The sequence below is a fragment of the Mirounga leonina genome, unplaced genomic scaffold, assembly GCF_011800145.1.
Source record: "Mirounga leonina isolate KUSES-001 unplaced genomic scaffold, KU_Mleo_1.0 Mir_94, whole genome shotgun sequence".
NCBI classification, from domain to species: Eukaryota; Metazoa; Chordata; class Mammalia; order Carnivora; family Phocidae; genus Mirounga; species Mirounga leonina.
Genome location: NW_023270855.1, coordinates 46,118,009 through 46,140,731, shown reverse-complemented (window position 1 = coordinate 46,140,731; position 22,723 = coordinate 46,118,009). Strand labels below are relative to the sequence as shown.

Genomic DNA, 22,723 nt, shown 5'->3' with positions numbered 1-22,723 from the left:
CCTGTTCCCTCTAAGGCCTTGAATGCCAAAGAGAGGAATAATTTGCATTTTTCTCTCCAGGGTACTAAAAACCATATAGCGGTTGGGGCTGGGAGGGGTGCGGACAGTACATGGGCAGGTGAGAAGGGCTGGGCTGGTCAGACCAAGAAAGGGTTGGGGGTCGGGTTCTGTATGCTCACTGTGGCTTTGCCATTTACACAGTCATCAGCACCAGCAGAGGGGGGCAGATCCTGAGTCGCAGACAGGGTTAGGATCTGAGCCCTCGGAGAGGGATTCACCCAGAAGTGTGGTTTTGCTGTAAAAGCAGTGAGGAGCCATGGAGGGTGTGTGAGCCGGGGAGAGACAGGATGTGGTGGGCAGTGGGCTGGTGCCAGAGATCAGTGGCTCAGCCTTTCATGGGAGGCCTTTGCCGTGGCCACAGGCACTCTGGATTGTCAGCTGCAGCCCTGTTCTGCAGAGGAGGAAACCGAGGCCAGATGGGCGTGGGAGAAGTGGCTGCTGGGGATGCCAGAGCAGTGGGCGTAATGCGGGGCATGTAGGCAGTGCAGGGTGCGGCCACAGCTGGGATTGAGCAGGGTAGTTCCTTTCCTGACTGTGCAGCAGTGTGTCCCTGGCACACGTGGTGGGGAGGGTTCGTGGGCACAGCATGTCAGCATAGGGTGACACGAGACCATGACTCTGTCCCTCCCTGGGTCCCCAGACCTGTGGGATCTTGCATTCCCTGCACGCAGGAGGCCCTGTCCCTGGCCTGTGGCTCAGATGGAATACCTAAGGGTCAGAAGTGACCGCTTCCCTCCTCCCTTCCACATCTGGCCCCTCGGCAGGGCCCATCCATTGGCCTCAAAACAAGTCCAGAATCTACCCACTTCTCTCCACAGCTTCACCCTGGTCCAGGCCTCAGTCCCCCCCCCCCCCAGACCCTGTCACAACGTCTCACTAGCTTCCTGCCATCTGTATTCCTGCCCCTGATAGCTCCTGTTCCCCATGGCAGACATGGAGGTGGGGGAGCTGACAAACAGTTCAGATCACACTCCTCCCCTGCTCACACATCCTCCATGGCTCCCCATTGCTTCCACTGTACAATTGCATTCCTCTTGCAATGCACAAGGCTTACATGGTAAGCCCTGCTGGCATCTTCCCCTCAGTCCTGTCTCAGGGCCTTTGCCCAAGCTGTGCCCTCTGCCTGGAACACTGTTTCCATGGCTGGCTCCTCTTCCTTCTCAATGTCTCGGCTGGCTATAGCGTCACTTCCTCAGAGAGGCCTCCGGGCTAAGGTCATCCTTTGCCATTGTTGCCTCTTTCCTTTCCTTCCTTGACTTCAGGGTTCGAAATTACCTCGATCATTTCGTTGTGTCCAGTTTCCTCTCTGCCTCTTCAACCAGACTTGGGGCCTCTGAGGACAGGGTCCTCAGGGTTTAGCACAAGGTCAGGCACACAGTAGGTACTCATGTTGAGTGAGTGAATGACCAGATATGGGTGTTTGAGACCCAGGCCTGGGGGACCTGGAGATGGAGAGCATTCTGGGGGACACACCCAGGAGATACCTGAGAGTGACACTGGCCATGAAGATAGGGTGGGGAGTCTCTTGAGAGATCTGAGAAGCAAACTTGTGGCAAGAGGGTTGGGGAGAGTTAGGGTTACACACCAGGCAGGAGCACCTCTCTATGCCTTCTCTACTCAGATGTGGGATCTGGGCTTCAGCGTCAGGCCTCTTGGGTTGGTTCCCGAAGTGTCATGTGGCCTGGGAAGGGGCCACCATTAGGGTGACACTATCCCTGCCTTCTGGGACTGTCATGAGAGGAAGAAGCATTAATTCACTGCCTACTGTGTGAGGCAGTCCTATTTCTATGGTGAGCAGGTACTGTACGCCCAGCACTTTTGGTGCCTCTGATTTGATTCCATTTTCATGAAGGGACATCTCTAGATGGAGAAGCAGAGGCCTGGAAGTTAGCCTGACACTAACATTTATCAAACATGTATCAGGCACTGTGGGTGCCACCTTGCAACCCGGTTCCCCTCCCATCTTACAACTGAGAAGACAGGCGTGAGAAGTTAAATTAGGTGTCCGCGGAGTCCTGACTGTAGCCAGGCTGATGGCCTTTCCATCACACAGACAGGCAGAGCATGTCAGATGCTCTGACTCAGTTTGCTAAACATGCTCTTTCTGGCAGTCTAGTGCTGGGAGATGCTGGGACCCTTGGGAAGACAGAGCCAGACACAAGAAAAGGCTCCCTGGGAGAGGGGACCCTGGATTTTGCCAGGCAGGAAGGACGTTCCGAGGAGTGGAGCCAGCGTGGGCGCGGTAGCATGAGCCAGGCCAGGCCGTTGGATAGTTCTCAAGTGCCCCACTCAGAATGGGTTAGCGCGGGGGGGACAGAGGGAAAAGGGGACGTGAACAGATTTACATTTCCAGGGAAAGGGGCCAAGTTCCACGGCCTAACCTACGAGGCGCCAACGCCCCGCCCCCGCTGCTAGCAGCCCTGGCAACGCCCCGCCCCTCCGCCCGCGGCCCTGGCAACGCCCAGCCCACTAGGCAGCACGCGGGTCCGCCAGCCTCGCTTCCGCGTCGCTCGCCCCGCCCCGAAGGGCCCCGCCCCCGAAAGGCCCCGCCCCCGCGCTCGCCTGGGCGGGGTTCCCGGCCGCGCTCTGGGGCGCGCGCTTCCTCCTCGCCCCCTACCCCCAGCCCCGCGGCGCGCACCCTCTGCCCCGCTCCGCGGGGCTCCCGGGGCCAATCCGGCCGCGGAGGTTCGCGCCCCGCCGCCGCCGGCTGCGCCCCCGCGCCTCCTGGGTCTCGGGCGGCGGCGGCGGCACAAAGAGAAGCAGCATGTCCGACCCCAGCTACTGGACGGCGGTGGCTGCGCCGGGCCACCGGAGCCGCCTTGCCAAGGGCGCGCTGCTGCAGCGCTCCAAGAGGTAGGGGGCACCGTGCGGGCAAAGGCGCGGCGGCCGGCCAAGCAAACACGAGTTGCCAGAAGTATACCCCGGCGGCGTGGCGAGGGCCGCTGTGTGTGGCGGTAGGGGGAAGAGGGTGGACGCTTTGGGATCAAGGTATTCGCTAGGGGCCCAGACACCCTCCTTTCGCCCTGTTACCCGGAGTTGGATGTCTGCCTGCCAGGGTCGCAGCTAGGGTGGTGACACAGGAAGCAAGGAGTTGGGACCGAGTCAGAATTCGAACCCGGGTCTCTAGGCCTGGGCAGACCTGGGGAGGATCTTCTTGGAAAAACTGAAGCTAGTCTGTCCCCGGGGCCCCGTCAGCGGAAATATTGTTTCAGAAGCAGATATTTGCTGCACGAGGCTGGCGTGCAGGTGGCGTGGCAGGAGTGGGTAAATCGGGAAAAATACTGGGTTTAACCACAGCAAAGCCTGGCCTGTCTTGGAGTCTCTGTTTCCCTTTCTGAAAAGCAAAGGCCAAGTAAGGGCTGTGGACTTTACAGGACTTGGGTCCAAATTCCAGCTCAGCCACTGCCTGGCTGTGTGACCTCAGGCAGTTCCTTAACCTCTCTGTTCTCTTTGGGGCATTCGTAGAGGGGAGCACAGGCAAAGGCGGGGCAGGGACAGCAGCTGCTAAAGGACCCCAAATACTAGGTTCAGGGCTTAGACTCTTCTCCCGGGTCCTGTGGAGTTACAGAGGTCTTAGGGGCACCTCAGGGATCAGGTGGGGGCAGCTGGCCTCAGGCCAGTGTTTCCTGCCATATTCTCACTCTGTGTTGTCCCACATGGGTGTTTATTGAATGGCCAGGCAGCTTCTCAGGGTCGTGGGCCTTCTCCAGGGAGGGCTGAGCAAATAGTGGACACTTGACCGATGCTCGCAAGTGAACAAATGACGCCCAGGTTCCCCTCTGAGACCTCAGATATGGCTGTGTTTTCAAGAAGGCCCCACCTGAGCACAAGAGGGAGGTGGGCCAAGTATTTCCCCAAGGCTGCTGCTGTGACAAATGGTGCAGCGTGGGGCTGAGGACCCAGATGAGAGCTGGGAGAGGATGTGGGACTGGCGGCTATATGGGGGGCGGGGGGTTGTTGGCAGGAAGTTTTGCAGGAACCTGCGGGTTTCACTTTTGCTTCTGCACATCAGACGAACAGGACAGTTCCCTGCGGCTGTTGACATCTGTGGCCTCAGTTTCCTAGGCTGGGAAATGGGTGCAGGTGGTCTCTCCCACCTCCGGGGCTGTTGGGATGGGCAAACGGTGACTGACTTCACTGGGGAGGCATTGCCTGCCCTCCCGCTGTGCGTCCTAGGCCCTGCAGGAGTTGTGGGGAGAGAGACGACACTGTACATGCCCACTGCAGTCTACCCAGTGCTGGGCCCAAAGCTGAACACTGTGTATGTAGTTCATCAAATCTTCCCGGCACCTTGCAAGGTATACAGATGGGGAAACTGAGGCTCAGAAGGGCAGCTGCACCTGGAGCCGTGGACAGGCTGGATGTCTTGTTGCCTCGGTCGGTTGCTGACCATGCTGTCCCGTGCCTTAGCCTGCACTGTGCCTTCTGCCTGGGACACCATTCCTGGCCGTGAGGCCCTGAGATTTCATCTCTTCCTCCCTGAGCCACTGAGCTGCGTTGGCGGCTCAGAGTATGTGGGCTGATGCTCTTGTCGAGAGCAGGCAGAGCTGTTGCTGGGCGACCGCACCAGGGAGGGAGGGAAGACGGGGTTGCTCTCAATTTCCCTCTGCCAGGGTGGGGGGTTGGGGCTGGGGCACAGGTGGGAGAGGCTGGGCCAGGGTGGGGGTGGCCTGGGTTGGGGGGGCGGTCTGGAAGAAGGGAACTGGGATGGAGGGAGGGAAATGCCTGGGCAAAAGTTAAGTCGGATGGGACCTAGCTGCAAGATGCTGACTTGAGGGTTTTTAAGGGTCATGTTGGCATTTTGGGGGGATCCGGCGGAGGAGGGTTGCCAAGACATTTGGGGCCATGGGCCTGGGAAGGGTTGCATGGGATGGAGTGGGGACCTGCCTCAATTCCCAGTGGGCTCCAGGGTCTTCTCCACCCTTGGCCTTATTTGTCAGTGCTCCTGGCAGTGGGCACGGTATAGGCAAAGGTGTGGGGGTGGGATCGTGAACACAGAAGCGTGAGAAGGTGAGCCAGGAGCTCCTGGACATGGGCAGGGTCCATCAGGAGGCCGGAAGTGCCTGGTGCCACCACCAATAATAACCACCGTAATCTTAATAATAGGTAATATTTGTCAAAAATGGCTATCCCAGGCCTCAAAGGCTGAGCTTGGGGCCGTGTGGGCATCCAGCTGGGGCCAGAGTGGCAGTGGTCACACCTAGCTTCTCGTCCTGCCCCAAAGCCGTATGTGTGGCCATATGTGTGCTCTGGCCTGGGCACGTGGTCCTCTGAGCCCGGAGGCCTGGGCCAGCGCCTGACTCCGTCCCCGCCTCTCCCGACAGCTGCCGCAGTGGGAACCGCAAAAGCCTCGTGGTAGGAACGCCCTCACCGACCCTTTCCCGGCCCCTGTCTCCGCTCTCCGTCCCCACAGGTGAGTGCGGGAACAAGCATGCAGGGGCGGCGTCCTGTCTTTACCCCCTCTGACTCAGTGTCCCCCGCCTCCTCCCCAGCAGGCAACAGCCCCCTGGATAGTCCTCGGAACTTCTCAGCCGCGTCTGCTGTGAACTTCCCCTTTGCCCGAAGGTGAGTGGTCACTGGCTTTGAGGGATGGTGTTAGCACAGCTGGTGAGGGGACAGGCAGGGGCATGTGCTTGGTGGCTGGGCCTGCCTCCTCATTCACTTTTTCACCTTCCCTATCCCCTGCCCCGTGGTGGTCTCTCCCTCTGGCTTCTGCCCCTGGCAAACATGCACGGCCTTCTGCAGCCACATCCCGCGCGTGGACAGGTAATTTCAGGGAGCCCTTGGGGAGGAGGAGGGCACGCCTTTCAGTCTAAAAACTATTAACTCACTAAAAGTCATGAATTCACTTAATAACAGCTGGTGAAGGACCTGTTGTGTATCGGGACGCTTAAATGTCACTCATTCACTCTGTAACATTTATTCAGTACTTACCATGGGCCATACCCTATGCTGGGGGCCGAGGAAGGGGAAGCTGGACTCTGGCCTTTGGGGAGTCCTCAATCTGGTGGGGGTGATCAGCATGTATCCCAGCAGCTGCAACTCAGAGAAGTCGGAGTTTGATGGGGTATGCATTGGCAGCTGGGTCAGGGAGGACTTCCCAGAGGAGATGTCTGAAGGATGAGGAGAAAACACATAGCAGACTTGTTCACCTTGAATCTCTGTTCTCAGCCTTTTCAGAAGATTCTTCCTCCAACGGGGCCAGAATCTGCCAGCCATGGTATCTGTCTTTAGTCCCCACAAACCCTGGGGGCCGTGCCTTCCTTCCAACTATTCTGGTTCTCCTCTCTAGGGCTGACGGCAGAAGATGGTCCCTTGCATCCCTCCCATCTTCTGGCTATGGAACCAACACGCCCAGCTCCACCGTCTCGGTACCCACAGTCCCACCTTGGCCAGCAGACAGGCGGGTGCGAGGTGGGGCGGGACACGTCTTTGGTTTTTATCAAGGTGTTGGATAGTTGTCCAGTCAGCCAACATCCTGGCTGCCCCCTTTGTGCCCCATTCTGGGCAATGTATGGGTCCCTGAAAAGACCCAGCTTCAGTCCCAAGGAGCCCCCAGTCTGGAGGACACAGACATCCTTGTCCCACGGGGTTAGTGCCTGGCCAGAGGGAGTCTTGGGGTTGCCTAGGGTGCAGGCAGGGAGGCTTGCTGGAGGAGGGGGCATCAGAGCTAGGGTTTTGAGGGATGCATAGGAGCCAGGCAGGAGTGTATTACCATCCAGTGACCAGCAGGCAGCCTAGGCCTCGACAGGTAATGCTGGGGTTCTGGCTTTGGCGCTGACTGTGAACTCGTGGCCCTGATACCCCCTCCTGCCAGTCGAGCTCATCCTCCCGGGAGCGCCTCCACCAGCTTCCTTTCCAACCGACGCCGGATGAACTATGCTTCCTGTCCAAGCATTTCCGCAGCTCAGAGAGCGTGGCTGACGAGGAGGGCGGCAACCGCTCACCCCACCTTCGCCCCCGTTCCCGCAGCCTCAGGTGGGTCTTGACCTCTGACCCCAGCCCCTCCCTGGGCCGGCTTTGGGGCCCACATTGTGGCTCTTCCTCTATGTCTGTCCCTGACCCTGTCCAAGCCTGGCCTCTGATCCTTGACCCTCCCCTGGACTGGGTCTCTGGTTCCATGTCACAAGCTGACTGTGTGTCGTCCACCCCCCCGCAGCCCAGGACGCACAACAGGGACCTTCGACAATGAAATCGTCATGATGAATCATGTGTACCGGGAGAGGTTCCCCAAGGTGGGCAGTGCCGATGGCTGGACCAGCCCTAACTCCCCTCCATGTTGTTGTCCCTCCGTGGCATTCTGTCTTCTTGGCTCTATATCCCCCTCTGTCCCATTTCTGTCTGTCCCTATCTCTCTGTCTCAAACCACCGCCCCCCCCCAACCTAGGCATATTGCTTCTCCCCTCCCCCCAGTTCTCTGACCCCATCGCCACGTCTTTCCCTGCAGCTGTGTCTCTTGCCCCCATCTGTGTGTTGCTCCCCAACCCCCTCCAATGACCAGGTTGCCCCGTCCACCCTGCCCAGGCTACGGCACAGATGGAAGGCCGTCTGCAGGAGTTCCTGGCTGCGTTTGCGCCCGGTGCCCGGCTGGCACTGGCCGATGGCGTCCTGGGCTTCATCCACCACCAGATCATCGAGCTGGCCCGCGACTGCCTGGCCAAGTCTGGAGAGGCGCTCGTCACCTCCCGTTACTTCCTGGAGATGCAGGAGAAGCTGGAGAGGCTGCTGCAAGATGTGCGTGGGAGTGGGGGAGGTGTAGGGGTCCCCGGGCAGGCCAGGGCCCAGGACCTGCAAGTGACACTAGCACTGCCCCCAGGCCCACGAGCGCTCGGACAGTGAGGAGGTCGGCTTCATCGTCCAGCTTGTCCGGAAGCTGCTCATCATCATCTCGAGGCCAGCGAGGCTCCTTGAGTGCCTGGTGAGTCTCCACACACGGCCGGGTGACGGTCCTGCCAAGGTACAGGAGACAGTGCCCCTGGGGTAGAGGTTTGAGAGGCACACAGGGCACCTCCAGGCTGGGCTGGGCTTCTTTCCCCAGGGAAGGGTCAGGCGCTGAGACTCGGGGGGGAGAGCTGGAGCCGCCCCTCGGGCTGCTCTGGACAGAGGGAACAGCATGTGCCAAGGCCTGCAGGTGAGACTGAGCCCCGGCTGACCAGCCTCTCTGCACCCCCAGGAGTTTGACCCCGAGGAGTTTTATCACCTGCTGGAGGCTGCCGAGGGCCAGGCCCGAGAGGGCCAGGGCATCAAGACGGACCTGCCGCAGTACATCATCGGGCAGCTGGGCCTGGCTAAGGACCCCCTCGAGGGTGAGCTGACAGGGGAGTGGAAAGAGAAAACCCAAGGAGAGGCTGGGGCAGAGCTGTGATTCGAACCCAAGCCCGTTGACTTCACAGCTGCCATACTGTCCTTCGTCTCTCTGGGGCCCTGCCCTCGGCCACCTGCAGGGCGCACTGTGGGAAGGTGCGCTGGGGTTCCTGCGGCAGGCAGCCACACGCCAGACCCTCCGACCTGCTGGGGCCTCCGATGCCGAGTTAAGATGGACCAGGGAGCTACCATGAGCAATAGCATTGCTATTATCTCATGAAATACTTGCCTGATGTCATCTGACTGTGGCCCAGGAGGTAGACTCGGAGTCAGACAGGGTGACCCGTGGGCTGGACCAGGCTGGTCAAGAACTCCCCTCAGACAGCTGAGGCAGGAGAACTGAGATGTGGTACTCGGGGAGCATCGACCTGGCCTCGTCCAGGTGTGGTCACAGGCGGCTCTGGTGAAAGGTCGATGTGTAAGCTGAGTGCTGGCGGATGGAGAGGTGACCAGGTACAGATCTGGGGAAGAGAGGCAGTGAACCAGGCAGGGGGAAGGGTGAACGCAAAGGCCCTGCGGTGGAACCATGCCTGGTGCGTGGGCAGAACAGCGGGAGGAGGGGTGTGGCTAGAGCCAAGGAAGGAGGGAAGCCGGGAGGAGGCGATGGGGTTGGCAGGGCTTTGCGCTGGGGCCAGTGTCTACCCAGCGTCATTGCTGTGTTAACCCTGGGACCGAGCTGCCATTGTCCCCATTTAAAGCTGGGAAGACTGAGGCTCTGGGTAGATGAGGTTGAACAGGGGTTCAGACCTCAGTGGGCCCAAGGCCAGACCACTTACAGATTTGCTGTGTGGCCACGGCTGTATTCGGCTATCCAGTGGAGATAATGCAGGTGGCGCTGTGGGTGGCCCCAGGGTCAGAGGAGGCAGAAAGTGGCCAGGCAGTTGGCAGCTGAGACTATGGGGCAGATCATCTATCCAGTGCCCCCCTGGGGGAACCCACAGAGTGAAAGGGGCTGCATTCAAACCCAGGCCTCCTTCGCCCGTGAGACTCCACTGTCCCATCCCAGCCCTGTCCCGTGACTGTGAGACTCTGTCTTTATTGCCATCATCATGGTTCATGTTCATCAACCGCTCACTCGGGACCACCCCTCTGCCAAGCCCTAGGGCCAGAAAATTGCAGGGGGCAGGGGGGGCTCCCTCTGGGCCACACCCTAAGCTGAGGAGGATATTCGGAGCCAAAACCCAGAGGGCCCATGTCACAGCCTGTGTTAACAGGCCCAAGGCTTGGAGCCAGGATGACAGCTGTGCCATTCAGAGGCTGGGCTTCCCACTGGTCCTTCTAGAAGGTTCCTCAGCCATTGCTTAGTCTGGTCTCCTGGGTTTGGCCAAGACCTGGACATCGTAGGGGCTCAATGATGGTATCATGGGAACTGGTCAGGGAGGCACCATGTCCCCAGCCCAGGATGAGCCTTGGAAGCCGTGGGAAATCTCTGGGGGATCGAGGGGCAGGGCATGGAGGCCCCATTTGAGGCTCCTCCCTTGTCTTACAGAGATGGTGCCTCTGAGTCACCTGGAAGAGGAAGGACAGCCTCCAGCACCTGAGTCCCCGGAGGTAAGTCACAGAGCTGTGATGCTCCCACCTGTCTTGTTCTTTTCAAGGTAGACCAGGAGGCCATGGGAGGGGCTGGGTTTGTTGAGGTTTTGCATATACTAGGTGCTTATTAATGCCAGACTTTAGGGAGAAGGTAAAGGCAAGTGAGACTACCCTGCCATGGTGGTTGCAGACTGGAGGGGGCACCGGAAAGGGGAGTTTGGGAGGATGTATAGGAGTTTTCTGGAAGGAAAACATGGCTTGAGCCAAAGCTCAGGAACTCAGAAGCTGAGCTGGAGAAATTTGGAAGGAGGAAGTAGCATCAGACGCGAGGCCCAGTGGTTGGGACTCGAGGGAAGGGAGAGCCTGGCCTACTCTGAGGTGGGGCAGGACCCTGACCCCTTCTTGCCCCCTAGAGCCGTGCCCTCATCGGCCCATCACGGAGGAAGCCATGTGAGAACGACTTCGAGACCATCAAACTCATTAGCAACGGGGCCTACGGGTAAGTCCTCGGGTCCCCCATAGACCCATTTCTCAGATGCCCAAGGGGATGACTGAGGTCCAGGTGGCCCCTGAGTGTGGAGATAGGAAACTGAGGCCTGATGAGGGAAGTAGAGATGCGGTACGGCCAGGCCAGGGCCTCAGACAGCCTCATCCATGGTCTAGGCCGTTACCTGCCCCAAGTACAGGGAGTTGTAGGTATTTCGGGACCACGCAAGGAAAAAGATGGCCGTGCGGCAGCAGGGGCATGCAGTGAGCATTATCTTAGTGCCACTTTGATGGATTTGCGTGGAGGTGGGGTGGGAGGGGGAGTCCTGCACAGCATAAGACTATCCAGCGGGGGGACTAGAGAGGGGGCTTATGCGTCTAGGTGATGTCACTCAGCAGGGTGGCCAGGAGTCTGGGTCAGACAGCTCCGAAAGGCAGTAGCAGCTTGGGGTCTTCATAGCCCCCAGGGTTTATCTTACAGATAGCTAGTCAGTTCGAGGCAGTTTTACTAGATAAACTTGGCAAGCTCTAAAAGGTTCAAAATCTGCTCATTTCACCTCTACATAAAGCAATTTGAGCCTGGTGCCGGGGGGCTTTTGAGCTAAAGGGTCTTCATCTACTGTGAAGAAGTAACCTAGGGGCCATCTTTGGCTTCTCGATGTGACACCAGGGAGGGGCAGCTTAGACCCATAGGGGGGCTGCTTTTGGAGAGGGGCTGGGGAAGGAGAAAGGGTGTCCCGGATGTAGGGCACAGCAAGGGCAAAGGCCTGGCTGGTTGGGTTCTGGGCCCAGGCCAGGCCCCACTGCCTGCGGGGGCTCAGTGTCCAGCCTCAGTGACCCCGGCTCCCCCAGGGCTGTCTACCTGGTGCGGCACCGAGACACACGGCAGCGCTTTGCCATCAAGAAGATCAACAAGCAGAACCTGATTCTTCGCAACCAGATCCAGCAGGTCTTTGTGGAGCGTGACATCCTCACCTTTGCCGAGAACCCATTTGTGGTCAGCATGTTCTGCTCCTTCGAGACCCGGCGCCACTTGTGTATGGTCATGGAGTATGTGGAAGGTGCGGTCTCGAGGGCTTGTATGCCTACGGTGACGGGGAGCTCACCCTCTACCCAAAAGATAGTCCATCCTTTGACCAAGCTGGGGTCTGCTCTGTCCTCCAAGGGGTCCCGGCCTGCCTTGGGGGACCCTCAGTCTGTGGTGTAGGGGCCCATCCTGCGGGGTTGGGGCTGAGGGAGCTAAAGAGGAGTGTGAGAATAGGACCCTGGGGGATAGGATAAGGATGGACACCTTTGGCAGGGGGTACTAGTGAGCAGAGGCCTGAAGGCCAGAAGTAAGAGCAGGGAAGGGAGGGAGGTGGGGGTTGGAAGGGCCAGGATGGTTGGGGGCCAGGAAGAGGAGTTGTGGGAGCAAGTTTGCTGTTTAAGAATGAGCAGGCCCTTCAGGTGAGTGCAGCGGTGTGTGTTGATCGTGGTGCTTCTATGCAAGGAGAGGGAACGAGCACTTAGGAGGCACCAGCTGTGTACAGGGTAAGGGACTGTGCCCTTACGGAGCTGCTGTCCTTCCAGGGGGAGAATCAGGAGTCGAGATCTGCCCTCCCTCCTGCCCCACTTGGTTCCCCACCTTGTTTCAGTACAGACTGGGGAGGTTTTGCAGGAGGTTGAGTGGTCCTGGAAGCCCCAGGGCGAGGCTATAGAGCCCAGGGCCTCTGTGAATGCATCTGCGCCCCCCACAGGCGGCGACTGTGCCACGCTCCTGAAGAACATGGGCCCACTGCCCGTGGACATGGCCCGCATGTACTTCGCCGAGACGGTGCTGGCACTCGAATACTTACACAACTATGGCATTGTGCACCGTGACCTCAAGCCTGACAAGTGAGCAGCCTGGGGCCTTGGGGCGGGAGAAGGGGGGAGCAGCGCCTCTGATTGGGGTGTGGGGCTTCGCAGAGCCCCGCCTGTCTGGATTCTGCTGGCCCCTGGGGCCCCTGGTGACAGGAAGACACAGAACAGTGGCAATGCTGGGCACCTGGTGTGTACAGAGGAGATCAGGTACTTAGTAGGCACCTGTTGTATGCAAGGGAAGGATAGTCCATTTATGGAGGGGCTGCCAGGCAAAGAGAATGTGCCCTTTAGGATGCACAAAATACACAGGGGAAGGGACTGTGCACTCACAGAGCTGCTGCTCCAAGGGGAGAGAACGTGCACTTAGGAGGCACCATCTGTATACTGGGAGCAGGGATATGCCCTTTGCAAGACCTTACATGTGAAGGAAGGGACCGTGCATGTCTTGAGCACCTGTTGTATGTTCGTGCAGGCAAGAAAGGAAGAGAACGTGTTTATTGAGAGCCTCAGGAGGTTTATTTTACTCTAGCACCTAAGAAGCACCTGCTGCATGCCGGGTCCTCTATGGGTGACTGTAAGACACATGTGTGAATAATCCTTTATGCTTTGTAACCCCTACATAATTTGCAAGGCATTCTTGCCTGCATTAATTGAGCACCTGCTATTCATAGAGCCAGGGGCTGTTCTTTTTTTTTTTTTTTTAAAGATTTTATTTATTTATTTGACAGAGAGAGAGACAGCAAGAGAGGGAACACAAGCAGGGGGAGTGGGAGAGGGAGAAGCAGGCTTCCCGCCGAGCAGGGAGCCCGATGCGGGGCTCGATCCCAGGACCCTGGGACCATGACCTGAGCCGAAGGCAGACGCTTAATAACTGAGCCACCCAGGTGCCCCCAGGGGCTGTTCTTATATCACGTGCCCTGTGGATACCAGGCAAGAACCTCAAGTTTCTCGGGTTCTGGCCTCGTGGAGGTGTGAACAGAAATGTCAAGAGCCTGCGTGTTTTCAGGCATCTTGCAGTTTGTGAGTAGCTTAGAAAACAAAGCAGATGTGTATTTGGCAGCTGCTGTATACCTAGACATGTGCTCGTTTTCAGGAACCCAGATGGCAGTATGACTAACTCCTCTCACAGTGATGACCCCTTTGGATTTATAAAGCACATTTTTTTAAATCTGGTGCGTAAACTCATGGGGCACCAGCTTTGTATAAGGTGATTAGAGGAACAGTTATTAGGCGATGGCTGTGTGCCAGGCGCAGAACACTTCAGCTGCCTTTGTATTAAAGTTTTTGTTTTGAGAGCAACACGGAGCACCTACTGTCCCTTTCTCAGATGAAGATACTTGCTCGGTGGAGGTGTGAACAGAAGCGTTAAGAGCCCTGCCTGTTTCCAGGGCATCTCGTAGTTTGCCAGCAACTCAGAAGATAAAGTGTGTATTTGGCACCTGTTGTATCCCTGGACCTCTGTGTTCAACACCCTAAGGATGCCCTGTGCCCAGCAGAACTCTGTGGATCATCCTAGAGTGGGGTGGGGTCTCCCGAGCGTGTCAGGTTAAACCCCAAAGCAGGACCCGCCCCTCCCAGGCTCGGGACCCTCATCTGCAAAAAGGCTCAGGCAAGTGTCCAGCCCCAGAGGGCTCAGGGACGTGGGCACACATAACAGGTGCTCGAGAAAAAAAAAATTTTTTTTCACTTTGGAAGATTTCAAATACATCCCGAAGTCAAGAGAAGGTGCATTCACTTGCTAGGGCCATCAGAGCAAAGTAGCACGGACTAGGCAGCTGAAGCCACAGAAGTGTATTCTCACAGTCCTGGAGGCCAGAAGTCCAAGATCAAGGTATCAGCACGGCTGCCTCTGGAGGTGCCAGGGAAGGATCTCTTTCAGGTCTCTCCCCCAGCTTCTGGTGATTTCATGGCTCGTGGCAGCATCACTCCGGCCTTCACGTGGTGTCCTCCCTCTGCATGTCTGTGTCCACATGTCCCCTTGTCATAAGGACACCAGTCCTATTGAATGAGGGACCACTATGTTCTAGGACGTCCTCATTTAACTAGTCACATGACCATCGTCCCTCCAAATTAGGTCAGGGCGCCTGGGTGGCTCAGTTGGTCAAGCGACTGCCTTCGGCTCAGGTCATGATCCTGGAGTCCCGGGATCGAGTCCCACGTCGGGCTCCCTGATCAGCAGGGAGTCTGCTTCTCTCTCTGACCCTCCCCGCTCTCATGCTCTCTATCTCATTCTCTCTCTCAAATAAATAAATAAAATCTTTAAAAAAAAAAAATTAGGTCATATTTGTAGTTCCTGGGGGTGAGGACTTCCACATGAGAATTTGGGGATACACAGTTCAGCCCAGAACAGAAGGGTCCAGTGCCCCCGCCGTCTACTCCCCACATCTATCCTGATCCTGCAGCTTCCAACACTCACCCAGTCCTGCTTGCTCCCACTTCCAGCTCCCCGCTCCCCCCAGGATGGGTCATTTGAAGCATATCCCCGGCATCATAGCATTTCATTTCTAAGAAGGAAAACATTTTTCTTAAATAGCTCATATAGTCGGTATTCAAGAGGTGAACGTTTTTTAGACAGGCATGTGCCCATAGGAACTCCAGAAGTATTGGTTGTCTTAACAGTCGATGGCCCCAGGGCTGCCTAAGCCCTTGGTTTTTGATATTTTTTTAAATTTTATTTTATTTTTATTTTGTTTTTTTTAAAGATTTTATTTATTTATTTGACAGTGAGACACAGTGAGACAGGGAACACAAGCAGGGGGAGCAGCAGAGGGAAAATCAGGCTTCCCGCTGAGCAGGGAGCCTGAGGCGGGGCTCGATCCCAGGACCCTGGGACCATGACCTGAGCCGAAGGCAGACTGCTTAACCGACTGAGCCACCCAGGCACCCCAAGCCCTTGTTTGTTTGTTTTTTTTTTAAGATTTTATTTATTTATTTGACAGAGAGAGAGATAGCGAGAGAGGGAACACAAGCAGGCGGAGTGGGAGAGGGAGAAGCAGGCTTCCTGCAGAGCAGGGAGCCCAACGCGGGGCTCGATCCCAGGACCCTGGGACCATGACCTGAGCCGAAGGCAGACGCTTAACCGACTGAGCCACCCAGGCACCCCAAGCCCTTGGTTTTAACTGCACCTGGGGGCTACACCCAAATGGTTTTCCTCAGTTGATGTATGCAGTAGTTGCTCAAGAAACGTCTCTTATTTTTAAAAATAGTGGCTGCACATAGTAGGTGCACAGAATTATTTTTTTTATAGAGTCGAGGTATACAGGATGTGCCAAATAAAGGGTTTATCAAACAGCTTGGATATACACAGTGAGTTCTCTAGAAATGAAGCAGCCCGTGTACCAGGAGGTACATAAAAATGTGACTTTATGGGGCACCTGGGTGGCTCAGTCGTTAAGCGACTGCCTTCGGCTCAGGTCATGATCCCGGGGTCCTGGGATCGAGCCCCGCATTGGGCTCCCTGCTCCGCGGGAAGCCTGCTTCTCCCTCTCCCGCTCCCCCTGCTTGTGTTCCCTCTCTCAGTGTGTCTCTCTCTGTCAAATAAATAAAACCTTAAAAAAAAAAAATGTGACTTTATAAAGATGGTCCATGTGGTTCTATCACCTAGCAAAACATGTATGTACTTAAGCTGATGGGAAAACTTGAAAAGCAGGGTACATGGTAGGCGTCCAAGTTTTTAAAAGTGGGTCTCCTCATGAGGTGCACAGAAAGATTTCTGTATATAGGCAGATGCTCAAAGTATGTTCATTGTTCAACAGGGAATGTAAACAATAAGTGCTTGCAAAGCGTCTAGTTTGTTAAAAAGAATGGACACATGTACAAACATGTATTTTAGATCCACCCAGTAGGTGTTCAGACGTTTTAACACACAGTTGGGAGACGGAGTGATTCTCAGGAAATTTGTATTTGAACAGTGGAGTATACAGTTGGTGCTCAGCAGCGACAGCGGACGCATCCAGTAGGTGCACCAAGATGTTTGCCAGATTTGAAATACCGCCCAAGACCTACTGGTTCTTGTGATAATGTGCCTGTGTTCAGGAAGCTCTTTCAGACCCCCTCCGGGGAGTGAAGCTGCCCTGGCTGGACCTCAGCCCACCTGGGGTGGCACCGAGTTCTGGGGTGGCATGAGCGGCCAGGCACCTCGGGCCCCCGGCCCTGAGTGCACCACCCACCCGCCCACAGCCTACTCATCACCTCACTTGGCCACATCAAGCTGACCGACTTTGGCCTGTCCAAGATTGGGCTCATGAGCATGGCCACCAACCTCTACGAGGGCCACATCGAGAAGGACACCCGGGAGTTCGTGGACAAGCAGGTGTGCGGGTGGGCAGGGGGCCGTGGGTGCGGGACCACCTCCCTCTGTCTGGATCCTGACCCTCAGGACCTGGGGAGATTTTGCAGCACAAAGGAGAAGATAAACTGCTCCCCCTCCCCCATAATTCTCTCCACCCCTGTGCCCAGCCTGGCCTTGACCTCTCCATCTCTCCCGTGGCCTCTCTGGAGTTGGAGGCCATCCTCCTTTTCCCCATTCTGCCTGACCCAGGTGTGCGGGACGCCTGAGTACATCGCGCCCGAGGTGATCTTCCGCCAGGGCTACGGGAAGCCGGTGGACTGGTGGGCCATGGGTGTTGTCCTCTATGAATTCCTGGTGGGCTGTGTGCCTTTCTTCGGAGATACCCCCGAGGAACTCTTTGGCCAGGTGGTCAGTGGTGCGTTTCCCCCACCATGGCCGCGGTTCAAGTCTTGGCCCCACTGGGGCTCTGGGCAGCAGCCCCCCTACAGGGTGCCTAGCCCCAACCGGACACTGGGGACGTGGCCAAGGGCAAGACAGACAGTGAGGGAGATCAAGAAGCAAATTACCGAACATCAGATACAAAAAAATGCCAAGGAAAAAAAGCAGGAAGAGGGGAGAGGATGGGGTACCAGATGTGGTGGGGGCTGCCTTAAATAGGGGGTCACGGAGGCCTCGCTGAGGTGACAGTGTGAGCAAAGCCTGAAGGAGCAAGAGGGAGCCACAGAAGTAGAAGAGGGGGCCACAGAAGTAGAAGAGGGGTACGGCCCTGGTGGAGGGGTACAGCCGGAGCAAAGGCTGTAGGTGGGACTGAGCCTGGCGTGTTGAAGGAACAGAGGAGGCCGATGGCTTGGTGTGCAGTGAGTGAGGGGAGGTGGTCGGAGGTGCTATGAAGGGCTATCCTCACCCTCTCACTCCCCCTCCTATTTTATTTCATTTTATTAATTTAATTTAATTTAATTTTTTTTCCCCTCTCCTCATTTTAGATGAGATCATGTGGCCAGAAGGGGATGAGGCCCTCCCAGCTGATGCCCAAGACCTCATCACCAGGCTGCTCCGACAGAGCCCACTGGACCGTCTGGGCACTGGTATGTGATGGGGGGCGGGCAGGGGGGTGGGATGGGGACTGGGGAAGCAATAACTCGAGAGACTACATAGAGGAGGGAGGCTTGGGGCTGGGGTTTTGAAGGATACATAGGAGTTCACCAGGAGCTAACAGGTAGCTGGGTCTGATGCAGACAAGGGGCACTGAGGCTGAGTATGGGAGCCTGCAAGGTCATCATGGGCTGTGTCCTCAGGTCCTCAAAGGCCCAGCCCAGTGGATCCCACTGTTCCGATTTCCTTAGCCACCTAATTAATGGTTAAGGGACTGAGACTCAATACCCATGGCAGCACCCCATTACCCAGCCACTACAGGTCACGTTCATGATGAAGCCTAGCCACTGGAGAGGACCACAAGGGCTCAGGCTGGGGAACAGGATACCTTCACGCAGTCTACTCCATGGAGTAGAAATGCATGGAAAAGGCCTGGGAAGGAAGCCCTCCTAGGGCTCTGGGGTTTCTCCGGGTGGTGGGATCTCAGAATCCAGCAGAGGCAAGAGCAGGGCCTGGGTTCTAGCCCCGGCTCCGTCCCTCCTCAGACGCTGAAACAGCAGCTGCTCCCCTCGCCATCTTTATGGTTCTGTGTTGGCCAAGTTTGGGCTCCTAGTTGACCCAGGGGACAGTGGGGACGGGGGGCTGCAGGGCTGAGCTGGGCATGTCCGTAGGTGGCACCCACGAGGTAAAGCAGCACCCCTTCTTCTGGACACTGGACTGGGCCGGGCTTCTGCGACACAAAGCTGAGTTTGTGCCACAGCTTGAAGCTGAGGACGACACCAGCTACTTTGACAGTAAGTAGGGGTCAAGGGGGCGGACTCTGCTGTCCCACATTTGCCTGAGACGGTGTGGGGTGTCTGCCAGGGTCTCCACCCAACTGCCTCGCCCTGAGCCTAGAGCTTCTGACTTCCTGAGCTTTCTGAGAAATCAGAGCATGTCTGTTGGTAGCTGCCCCCCCCCCCCCCCCCCCCCACCCCCCCGGCTGGTTTCCTGTGCATCCGGGGTCAGGAGGCCACGGCATCCTTCTGGATTGCAGGAGGGGAAACCGAGGCGCTGAGTGTGGCAGACCCTGGCCTGGCATCCCTAGCAGGTTCAGCCTCCTGAGTGTCCAACCTTGACCAGGCACAGAGCCCTGTCTGTCACACAGAAGGGTGGGGCGCTTTGCTGGGCTTTGTGGGGGGAGCCCCTCCAACACTGTGGGTGGGCTCAGACAAGTCTTCCTCTGCCCACTTGGGGCTCCAGCCAAGCAGATGAAATGCCCTCGGTTTCCAGCACCTCCTCCAGACCTTGCTGTGTGCTCTTGGGCATGTCAGAGGTCCTCTCTGAGCATCTGTTTCCTCTTCTGTAAAATGGGGAGCATCCTTTTAAGATGCCCAGTATTACCTACTTCTTGGGTGACCCATCTCAGGGGTGAGAAGACTGAGGGTCAGACACAAGAATTCCCACCCACGATCCTGTAGATCGTAGGGATGCAGCTGGGTTGTTTATTGCCAGGTACTCACTCTGCAACTCAAGCCTCCTATGGTCCCTAAATACACCAGCCATGGTCCCACCTCGATGCCTTTGCCCTGACAGTGTCTCCCCGCCTGGGACGCCCTTCCCACATCACCCCACAGCCCTTGCGGCCGCCTGTGGGCATCAGGTGGGCTGCACGTGCCTTTCCCTCCCCAGCACGTTCGGAACGTTACCGCCACCTGGGCTCAGAGGATGAGGAGACCAATGACGAGGAGTCATCCACAGAGATCCCTCAGTTCTCGTCTTGTTCCCACCGCTTCAGCAAGGTGGGCCCGGGGCCTAGACACAGCTAGCACTCAGGAAACCCGCAAGATGTTCACTGCGGGGGGTGGGGGGCGGGGGGTGGGGTGTTCTTCTACCTTTTTTTTTTTTTAATTATTATTGTGGTAAGAATACATATAAAATGTACCACACTAGCCATTTTAAACTGTACAGTTCAGCGCCATTTAGTACATTCAGAATGTTGGACACCCATCACCTCTGTCTAGCTCTAGAACCTTTCCATCACCCCCGCCCCCACGAGCAGTCACTCCCCTGCCCCCCTCCCCTGGCCCCTGGCAACCACCAATCTGCTTTCTGTCTCTGGATTTGCCTATTCTGGATCTTTCACCTAAGTGGAATCATACAACATGTGGTCTTTCATGTCTGATCTCTTGCGCTCAGCACGACGTCTTCGACCCGTGTCAGAGCTTGGTTCCTCTTTATGGCCAAGTGCTATTCCGTTGCGTGGATGGGCCACACTGTGTTTACCCCTCCATCGATGGACATTCGGGGTGTGCCTGTGTTGAGGTGCTTGTGAACAGTGCTGCTCTCTCACTGCTTACTTTAGAGCCTCACCAGCTTAAGCGCCTTCCTTCGTTTATAATTGGATGAAAAAAACCTTCTGTGCTGCTGGCGGGCCTGAGACCCACGCAGAGCATCCTGATCAGCAGCAGGAACCCCGGCTGTGGCCCCGTTGGTAGCCAGGGCCCTCTGAGCCTCAGTTTCTCCATCTGTACAGTGGGCTAAAGACTCTTCTGTTCTTAGGGATGTGGCGAGCATGGATAGAAGGAAATGACTCACAAGGAAGCATCGGGCTTATAGGAAGCATTCAACTAAGCCGGCTCTTCCCCAGGGGTGTGGCCGCCTGTCTCCGTGTCCTTATCGTTATATTCTGTTGCTGCCAGGTCTATAGCAGCTCCGAGTTCCTGGCCGCCCAGCCCACCCCAACCTTCGCCGAGCGGAGCTTCAGTGAGGACCGGGAGGAAGGGTGGGAGCGCAGCGGTGAGGGCGAGTCCGGCCGCCGCTTGAGCGTGGAGATCCGGTAGGTGGGCTGGGGAGCGTGCGCAGATCCAGCCACCAAGCCTGCCGGGAGGGGGGGACCACAAGGTCTAATGCTGGAGAGAGCTTCCCGTGGCCCAGTCGGAAAGGATCAAACGCGTGGGCTGGCGTGTCAGAGCCCCGCCAACGTGGCCCCCTGGCTTTGTGCCCCAGACCACACCGAGCATAGAGCAACTGCGCGGTCATACTGCTAGACTTTTGCTTGCCCTGTTCCAGAATACCCTTTGCTGACGAACTCCTGTTCATTCTTCAAACACCAGACTCAACAGAAAAATAATCAATGTCTGCTAACGGAGGGGTGTTGGAAGCTGGGTTTTTAAAAGACAGACAGAGGGGCGCCTGGGTGGCTCAGTCAGTTAAGCATCTGCCTTCGGCTCAGGTCATGATCCCGGGGTCCTGGGATTGAGCCCCATGTCAGGCTCCCTGCTCAGTGGGAAGTCTGCTTCTCCCTCTCCCACTCCCCCTGCTTGCGTCTCTGTCAAATAAATAAATAAAATCTTTAAAAAAATAATAATAAAAGACAGACAGAAATTCTCTGGGCAGACAGGACCGAGCATGCTGAGGGAATTCACCCCGCATTTACAAATTACCTGTTTCTAAGCTGAGAGTTAAAATATGGCCACTAGGGGTGACTGGGTGTCCTGGGGCGAGGATACCTGGCAAGTGTGACTTTGGCTCTCCTCTGCTGCAGACTGAGGTCCTGGACATCCTCTGGTTCTTCCTGCCAGTCATCTTCCCAGCCTGAGCGGGGCCCTAGCCCATCTCTCTTGAATACTATTATCCTGGACACAATGCCCAAGTTTGCCTTCTCATCAGAGGATGAGGGAGCCAGCCCAGCCTCTGCAGGCCCCAAGAGGCCCATCTTCATTCTGGGGGAGCCTGATCCACCCCCAGCAGCCACCCCAGTGATGCCCAAGCCCTCAAGCCTTTCTGGTAGGTGAGGTCCCGGATGGGAGGGATCGTATTGTAGAAAGTTTCCCAGAGGAGGGACTATTTGAGATGGGGTTTGAAGGCTGAGTAGGAGCTCTACAGAGAGACCATTTGCTTGTCTAACAAATGCCTTAAGATAGGAGAGGCCAGGGCTCCAGAGAGGCCTCAGGCCTCAGTGTTACTCCCAGTCTAGGGATGATACCCCCAGCTTCATGGGGTCAGGATGGGACCGGAGAAGGGGATGAGGTTGGGGAGCTCTGAGAGGGGTGTAGGGGTCTGAGGGGTGGGGGAAGGCTTCTTAGAGGAGGGGACTTGAAGAGTGGAGCTTTCCAGGGAGAGCAGGGCAGGAAGCAAGTGTAGGAAGGGGGAACTGCCTGAAGAAAGGCCAGGAGGAGGCTGAACGGTGTACACGCTGACCAGGGAGGAAGGGGCTTTGCCTCCCGAGGGCAGGGGGCGGGGTGGCGAGAGCGGCCAGGCTGACCGCCAACCTTGCTGACCCCTAGCCGACACAGCCGCCCTCAGCCACGCACGCCTACGAAGCAACAGCACTGGTGCGCGACACTCGACACCGCGGGCCCTGGATGCTGGTCGGGGCCGCCGCCTTGGGGGCTCAAGGGACCCAGCTCCCGAGAAGTCTCGGGTGTCCCCCAGCGGGGGCCGCGTGCCCAAGTCTGCCTCAGTGTCCGCCCTGTCCCTCATCATCACAGCCGGTACCGCGCGTGGCCCAGCCTTGTCTTCGCCTGTCTGTCCATGTCTGTTTTGACCCCTGGGTTGGGGCCGTGCCACGGGACGGGGGAAGCGGCTAGCCCCAGGGAGAGCTGGGGGACTGGCATTCCCGGCAGAGGGCACTGCATGTGCAAAGGCCAGGCGGGGGGGGGGGGGGGTGTGCTGGGGGCATTGGAACAACAGGAAAGCAGCCAGAGTGATCAGCTTGGTGGGGGGCTGCCCTCCTGGCCCTAGTCCCTGCCAGGGAGTGACCCCCTCCCAACCCTGGTCCTGCAGATGACGGCAGCGGCGGCCCCCTCATGAGCCCTCTGTCCCCACGCTCGCTGTCCTCAAACCCATCGTCCCGAGACTCCTCTCCAAGCCGAGACCCGTCCCCCGTGTGTGGCAGCCTGCGGCCCCCCATTGTCATCCACAGCTCAGGCAAGAAGTACGGCTTCAGCCTGCGGGCCATCCGCGTCTACATGGGCGACAGCGATGTCTACACCGTGCACCACGTTGTCTGGGTAGGTTGGTCTGGTGAGCAGGAAGAGCAGGACCTGGTTTGAGTCTGGCTTCCCCCTGGGA

The 22,723-nt window shown here is 57.3% G+C and overlaps 1 protein-coding gene across 10 annotated transcripts in view; it reads left to right on the top strand.

Annotated features, from left to right (window-relative positions):
• Positions 1–22,723, top strand: part of MAST3 (microtubule associated serine/threonine kinase 3) — a 39,118-nt gene that overhangs the window by 11,112 nt on the left and 5,283 nt on the right. For 2 of the 10 annotated variants that reach the window (XM_034998613.1, XM_034998615.1), the window contains 21 exons: positions 5,385–5,473; positions 5,553–5,625; positions 6,353–6,431; positions 6,878–7,038; positions 7,220–7,295; positions 7,585–7,794; positions 7,877–7,978; positions 8,234–8,366; positions 9,914–9,975; positions 10,371–10,456; positions 11,296–11,504; positions 12,180–12,318; positions 16,465–16,597; positions 16,826–16,991; positions 17,560–17,661; positions 18,340–18,462; positions 19,340–19,449; positions 20,350–20,486; positions 21,195–21,436; positions 21,937–22,143; positions 22,436–22,662. In XM_034998613.1, the coding sequence (XP_034854504.1) occupies positions 5,385–5,473; positions 5,553–5,625; positions 6,353–6,431; positions 6,878–7,038; positions 7,220–7,295; positions 7,585–7,794; positions 7,877–7,978; positions 8,234–8,366; positions 9,914–9,975; positions 10,371–10,456; positions 11,296–11,504; positions 12,180–12,318; positions 16,465–16,597; positions 16,826–16,991; positions 17,560–17,661; positions 18,340–18,462; positions 19,340–19,449; positions 20,350–20,486; positions 21,195–21,436; positions 21,937–22,143; positions 22,436–22,662 (2,866 nt within the window). Of the gene's footprint in view, positions 1–2,582; positions 2,914–2,939; positions 4,322–5,384; positions 5,474–5,552; positions 5,626–5,805; positions 5,827–6,352; positions 6,432–6,877; positions 7,039–7,219; positions 7,296–7,584; positions 7,795–7,876; positions 7,979–8,233; positions 8,367–9,913; positions 9,976–10,370; positions 10,457–11,295; positions 11,505–12,179; positions 12,319–16,464; positions 16,598–16,825; positions 16,992–17,559; positions 17,662–18,339; positions 18,463–19,339; positions 19,450–20,349; positions 20,487–21,194; positions 21,437–21,936; positions 22,144–22,435; positions 22,663–22,723 lie in introns of those variants that run through there. The other 8 variants (XM_034998616.1, XM_034998610.1, XM_034998609.1 and 5 more) reach the window with 8 other exon arrangements.